Source organism: Anguilla rostrata, chromosome 12 (assembly GCF_018555375.3).
Source record: "Anguilla rostrata isolate EN2019 chromosome 12, ASM1855537v3, whole genome shotgun sequence".
Taxonomy (NCBI): Eukaryota; Metazoa; Chordata; class Actinopteri; order Anguilliformes; family Anguillidae; genus Anguilla; species Anguilla rostrata.
Window position 1 is genome coordinate 18,213,278 of NC_057944.1, and position 7,213 is coordinate 18,220,490.

The 7,213-nt window shown below is 39.5% G+C and overlaps 1 protein-coding gene across 1 annotated transcript; it reads left to right on the forward strand.

Annotated features, from left to right (window-relative positions):
• The first annotated feature begins 31 nt into the window (after positions 1-31).
• Positions 32-6,737, forward strand: LOC135236644 (extracellular calcium-sensing receptor-like). The gene is made up of 6 exons (XM_064303120.1): positions 32-249; positions 339-615; positions 1,028-1,855; positions 2,171-2,395; positions 2,888-3,011; positions 5,698-6,737. Exons 1-6 carry the CDS (start codon positions 32-34, stop codon positions 6,600-6,602), a joined length of 2,577 nt encoding a protein of 858 aa, XP_064159190.1. The 3' UTR covers positions 6,603-6,737.
• Positions 6,738-7,213: the final 476 nt, after the last annotated feature.

Genomic DNA, 7,213 nt, shown 5'->3' on the forward strand with positions numbered 1-7,213 from the left:
ACTGCAGTGCGTGAAACTAGCCTGGCCAAAGATGACTCCTCTGGTGATGTGGCTTCTATGTTATCCCTTATCTGTTGTCACTCCTGTTAAGTCAAGCCCTGACCCAGCCTGTTCCCTGCTGGGCAACTTTGAGCCCAATTTCCAGGCTGATGGAGACTTCATCATTGGAGGAATTTTCCCCATGCATTACAATATTGAGCCACCAGACCAGAACTTCACTTACAAACCAGCTACTCCACAATGTCAGGGGTGAGTTTACAGTTTTTTTTGACAATAGTACATAACTGTTTGCTTTTCCAACAGAGTCAAGTCACATTCTGCTGTTGGTCTTCACACAGATTTGACCCCAGATCTTTCCGCTGGGCACAGACCATGAGGCTGGCTGTTGAGGAGATCAACCAGAGTCAGAACCTGATGCCTAACTTCACTCTGGGATATAATATCTTTGACTCCTGTTCTACAAATGTAGCAGCACAAAGGGCAGCTCTTGCAGTTCTGAATGGACCTGGTTTAGCCCAGAGTGCCATGTGTTCTGGCACTGCTCCTGTTTTGGCTGTTGTTGGAAGTTCTGGGACTATTGTCTCAAGAACTTTGCAGCCCTTCAGAATTCCAATGGTATGTATATTCTATGGGATTTTATATAATTTAATTGATATAGCTAATGATATAGATTAAGTCGATTGTTCAGTTACATACATTGCCTCAGATTGGCTAATAATTGCAACTCCTCCTGGTTCTGTTGGAAATAGTTTTTTTTGTGTTCTCTTTCTGATATGTAGCCTTTTGAGATTTTAGAACCACGTATACAGAATAAGCTTTTCATTTTGAACATAGGTCAGTCAGACTTCAAAATATGTGGTTCTGGAGGATGATGATTCACTAAAGAAAACAGTATCATCCAGAAAAATGTTCTGATTTTCATTTAACATTTGTACTAATGGAATACATTAACTGAAAATTAAGAAATTTTAATAAAAATAACTGTAATTACTTTTTTATTATAATGTATTTTTAAAAACTTTTTCAGATAAGTTATTTTTCAACGTGTTCCTGTCTTAGCAACAGGAAAGAATTCCCAACATTTTTTAGAGTAATTCCTAATGACGACTACCAGGTAAAAGCCATTGCAAGCCTCCTGCTCCGATTTGGTTGGACTTGGATTGGTGTGGTCATTAAAGATGATGATTATGGGAGATTTGCTTTACAGGGCCTTTTGAAGGAAACCAAAAACACTGGTGTGTGTTTGGCCTACCAAAAAATGATTCCAAAAGTGTACAGTCGTGAAGGAATCCTTGAAATCCTTGATGTGATCAAGCACTCCACTGCAAGAGTCGTTATCAGCTTTGCTATTGAGGGGGATCTCTACCCCTTATTTAAAGAGTACATGGATCAAAACATCACTGGTATCCAGTGGATTGCCAGTGAAGCCTGGGTAACAGCCTCATTATTTGCAGACAGCGAGTTCTACCCATTTCTAGGAGGTACCATTGGTTTTGCTGTCAGACAAGGGCAGATTCCAGGTCTCAGAGACTACCTGATGAACGTAAACCCATTGAGCTACCCCAGTAACCCCCTGGTGCACGAGCTGTGGGGTGCCTTGTACGGTTGCTCTCTCTACCCCTCCAGCAGCAGGACCCAGGCCTCCTCCCAGCTGCCCCCCTGTTCAGGGCTGGAGCCCATGCAGGAGCAGCACTCTGCCTACCTGAACACCTCCCACCCTCGTATTTCCTACAACGTGTACAAAGCTGTGTACGCCATCGCTCACTCCCTCCACAACCTCATCAGCTGTAAGCCTGAGAAAGGGCCCTTCCACAACTCCTCATGTGCTGATGCCACAAACATTCAACCATGGCACGTAAGACTTCACATTGAAATATCTATTGTAAATTTTGTTTAAGTTTTCTGAAATGTTTATAGAATTTCTAAATATATTCTGACTGTCTGTGTATTGTTCAGATTTTATATGTGACCGACCCCCTGTAGAAACCATGTTACTGGGTATAGCTGTGAAGCCACCAGTTGTTTTTTTGCTTTTTATTTTTTACAATTTTCACACTGTGAGAACATTCAGATAATTGCACAAATATTTTTCCCTTTAGGAATGGCACTAAAGTAAGCTGAAGCACCTATTGCTTCACTAAATGTGTACTATTACTGTTTTCTGTAAAAGGTTCAGCAATATCTTCAAGATGTTGTCTTTACTATTTCTGGAGAGGATGTTGATTTTGATGCAAATGGAGATTCAATTCCTTCATATGATCTGATAAATTGGCAAAAAGGAGCAACTGGAAATATTGAGTTTGTCAACGTGGGTCTGTATGATGGTGCAAAGGATATTGGGAAGGAGCTGTTTATCCAGGAGGAGGTGATCATGTGGACTGGCCATCAAACTGAGGCAAGCCATAAAGCACAATTTATCAATATAACTGAACAAATGTATTATATAATATAAACAATACTTAAAATGTATAATGCATGCAGTTCAGATTTTTTAAGATGGTATAATGTATTCCAGAGTTTCAAGCAACTGTTTTATAAGACTTCTTTCCTGAAAATGGTTTTTCCTTTGTTGCAGGTGGGTGCAGATTATCTAGTGTTCATCAGGAAAAGCTATATTAAAATAATATAAACAAATTAAATTTGGTTCAGTGTGAGTTTTTTTTTTTCCAGAAAATTCCAGTAAAATACAGATATTTGTAATTAACCAAAACGAAAGCTTGAGGTAAATGCATGTGTTTGAGGTACCATATCTATGACTTTAAGGACAACGTCACAGACATATTTATTTTCCAACAATAAGCAGTAATTTCCAATAATATCAGAGCAGCTGTTAGTGAGCAAGTAAATTATTATGCAGCTACAACAGGTTGTGTTTTCCCTCATGCAGGTGTTGGTGTCTGTGTGCAGTGAGAGCTGTGCTCCAGGAAGCAGGAAGGCTGTCCGTCGTGGGGAGCCTCTGTGCTGCTTTGATTGTGTACCATGTGACGACGGCAAGATTAGCAATGAGAGGGGTGAGGGCTGCACTCTTTTTACTAAGTGCTATATTCACTGAAAGATTGAACTTCTTTGGTGACAGTAAATTGAGTGCAAATATAAATAAAAAAAAAGAATAACATGAGATTTCTAAAGCACATGCAATGAATGTCATAACTACCAACCATCATCTGCTAATAGTGACATAGTTTGCTTTTGCCACGTGCAATTGTTTATATGCATATGAATTTATTGGGTGTTTATTTGTTGTTTCCTGCTCATCCTGGTGGACTTAATATATTAATTATCCACATCAATGACTCAATGTATATAAAAGGACTGTATCATATAGCAAGATTTTATTTTTGTATTTTGTATTTGTAATGTTATTGTGGTACATTTTGGTACAAAGTTTTCAGCGACTTGAAAATGCTGACTTCAACTGAAAACCATCATGCCTCATGTTGTGGTTGTGATTTAATGTTAGCTGATTATGTCACACAAAGATAAAGTTGTCATCCATCTCTGAAAGGTAAAATCTGAGGCATCAGTGCTTCGAAAACCACCGTTTGATGGAGCAAAGCCATTACAATGTGTGTGGGAGAGGCACTGTTTTATAGACGCTTTCATTGGACGCACGCGCGTTGCCAAGGTTATGCGCTTGGCCCTAAGTTAACTTCCGTGTTTGTTTATTATTGGGGTTTGTGTTTAATATGACACCGATTACAAATGGAGTGAAAGTTAAACCGATGAGCAGACTGATGTTGGGCTCAGGTTGTTGTGCTGTGGGGTGCAACCTGAACTCAGGAACAAACTACATTTCGAAAATTTGTAAAAATATATAATTTAACTTTGTAACCCCACTAGGGAATTGTGAAACTAATTGCTTGAATCCCTGCGATTATTATAGCTGGTGCTTGCCCGTTGTTACTTCATATTTTTGAGAAATAACTGGACATCATTACTTATTAAAATGTAAGTTCAGTAAAAATACACATAATAATCTGTATTTAAAAAATCGCCTTCACACATTTAGTAATACTAATACAGCCTTATTTACTATATCAACATAAGACAAGCAACATGCTCGTAATTATCTCATCGCGACCCATTAAAGCCAGTGGGGCAGACTTTGCTTCATAATTTGAAACTGCTTTCCAAAGGGCTATTTTGCGTCCTGCGACTTGGGTTACAACAGTGAATATGTACGAATTCCTAGACGTGCTGATAGAGACCACCCTTTCTCATATTAACCTCAAATACGGACGACAGTATACGAGAAAATTTATGGCAAGTTCCATTCATTTATATGGGGTGGTCGATGTCCCCTTAGCAACCAAAAGCTAGCGCTGGACCATCTCTGACTTATTTGCTGGCACAGAAAAAAAATCGTGAAAGTACTGAAAAAATAACCACAGGAGGATAACGAGGACATTTTGTCTACATAACTAGGAACAGGTTGTTACCGATATTTTGCCTATTTCATATATAGTTGTAAATCAGTTTACGCTTTCCTGTCTGTCGAACAAAGGTGGTCGAATAGGTGCTCTCACTCTAGCACTGACTTCGTTTCAGGTAACAAACTCGTGATAAGCGATAGCTAGCTGACCAGTAATAAGCCTGCAATAGTTATGAATTAGCTAACTAAATTGATTGTAGCTAGCTAGCTAGCTAAACGTAGCTAACATTGTATAAATTATGCACAGTAATGTTAGATCAATGCTAGTAGTTGATACGCTTTAGCTACGTTTTGAACTAACATTATGATACCTGTTTCCAATGACTTCAGTGTGTTACATTGCCTGATCATTTTTTGTTGTGGTAACCTAGCAAGATGACCCAAACTATTAAGAGCCATGATGTTTTTTTTCCAGAAATGCATCCTATACAAATAAATAACCTACAGTAATTGCATTGGCTACACATGCTGCCCACTACTAGCTCCAGTTTGTGTCTCTAATCACCATTTTTAAGCAATATCATAGAAAGAGTGCACTTTTGACACAGGAATGTGCATGTAACCCAGAACAGTTATGGATTATGCAAGGAATATATGAGGCTCAGCAAGGTGCAATACTGTCAACAGTACCTGTTTCTGTCACTTGTTTTTCTGGTTGTGTAACGTTATCGCATTTGATTTTGGCCAAGTAACGGTTCTTTTCTTCGACCGGTAACCTCAAATAATACTGGCTAGACATAGATTTAACTAGCTAGCTAACGTAATTTACTTGTTATTTATTTTGCTTGTTATCATAAATAATCTAGAGGGACTCTGTTGTTATTGATTGTTTGCGGAACTCTGCCGGAAGTTAAGTTAGGGCCAGAACAACGCACATGCGCAGTAACGTTTGTTTATGTTGTTACCGTTGAAAGCGTCTATAGGGAGTTGTATTTTAACAGAAACCAGCAGAGGATAATTTTCTTTCTGCCTTGCGATTGCATCATCTTTTTCTTGTCTCATACATTATTTTATTACTTCCAAAGAATTAATTTTGTCTGTGATTAACTCTTTACTTGATTCCTTTCCCCCAGGTAGATGGATATCTTGGTGCTACCTCCTGTATAAGCATGCCCAATTTTCTTGAATTGAATTTCAAGTTTCCCATAGTGCAGTGACTTAGTATTCATTCATGTATCTTTATTTTAGGGATTGTGATGGTGGAATGTGTGACACTTAACTTAAGTGGCGTAACAACCTCGGTGTCTATTACTCTTCCACTTTAGATTCAATAGATTGCACATCTTGTCCTGAAGATTACTGGTCCAATGCAGCCAGAACTGAATGCATACCAAAAGCGATTGAGTACCTCTCCTATGATGCAATGGGACTGACCCTGACTGTGCTAGCTGTAGTCGGAGCCTGCCTCACCATCGCTGTTCTGGCAGTATTCCTCTACCACAGGAACACTCCGATTGTCAAAGTCAACAACTCAGAGCTGAGCTTCTTCATCCTGCTCTCTCTGACTCTGTGTTTCCTGTGTGCGCTGGTGTTCATTGGAGAGCCTACATCATGGTCCTGCATGCTGCGCCATACTGCCTTCAGCATCACTTTCTCACTCTGCATATCCTGTATCCTGGGGAAGACTCTGGTGGTGCTGGCTGCCTTTACAGCCACCAGGCCTGGAAACAACCTCATGAAATGGCTGGGACCTAAACAGCAGAGATTCATCATCTCTGCCTGCACCTTTATACAAGTGATAATCTGTGCAGTGTGGCTAATCACTGCTCCTCCTTTCCCAAACAAAAACAATCAATACCACCGGTCCAGAATAATCCTTGAGTGTAGTGTTGGTTCTGAACAGGCCTTCTGGTGTGTTCTGGGATACATTGGTCTCCTGGCTGCTCTGTGTTTTATTCTGGCCTTTCTGGCCAGGAAACTGCCAGGCAATTTTAATGAAGCCAAATACATCACCTTCAGCATGCTGATCTTCTGTGCAGTGTGGCTCGCCTTTGTACCAGCTTATGTCAGCTCACCTGGAAAGTTCACTGTAGCTGTGGAGATATTTGCAATTCTAGCTTCTAGTTTTGGCCTACTGCTTTGCTTATTTGCTCCAAAATGTTACATCATTTTACTGAAGCCACAGAAAAATACAAAACAACATCTGATGGGAAAAGTTGTTACCAAATAAAACAATGATGTTTTCTGTAAGAAATTGAGCTGTATTCCATATTTGGATTCAGTGATACACATTCACATATTGCTGTGTTATTGTTTCCTACTAAGCACTATAAATATGAACACAGCAACAAGGTTCCTTGATGGTTTTTAACTGCATTTACAGTGCCTTTGAAGGAGCTCAAAACCTGTATGTAAGGTTTGGGACAGGGGGGTGGGGGCAGAACCTCAGATTACACCCATGTTCCAATCATGCAGCAGCAGCCAAATTGCACCTGAACAGTCACAGATGTTTTTATTTATGTATTTTGTTGGGCAAAACAGAGGTAACTGATATTATAATACTTACCCTTCAAAAGACAAACTAAAGCAATATGATACAAAGATTGTGAAAAGGTCCTTATCGCTCAAGAGGACATGTGCGCCTGTGTATGTGCGTGCCTGTGTGTATGTGGCTGTGAAAAAAAAACAAAAAAAAAACACCATACTTCACACTGCCGAAAAAAGCATAACGACAGCTTACATCCTGTGGGACTTTAAATTCTAGAGCCATTTCAGAAGCAAAATGGCACCAGAAAAACCAACACTTGTTATCATATTCAAATTTAACCCTAGAAGGGATTT

Excerpts from the sequence above, each read along its gene's own strand:
- LOC135236644 (XM_064303120.1), top strand. The coding sequence starts at position 32 with ATGACTCCTCTGGTGATGTGGCTTCTATGTTATCCCTTATCTGTTGTC. Across the intron at positions 250-338 it reads GCTACTCCACAATGTCAGGG|ATTTGACCCCAGATCTTTCC; the intron begins GTGAGTTTACAG and ends GTCTTCACACAG. Across the intron at positions 2,396-2,887 it reads GGACTGGCCATCAAACTGAG|GTGTTGGTGTCTGTGTGCAG; the intron begins GCAAGCCATAAA and ends TCCCTCATGCAG.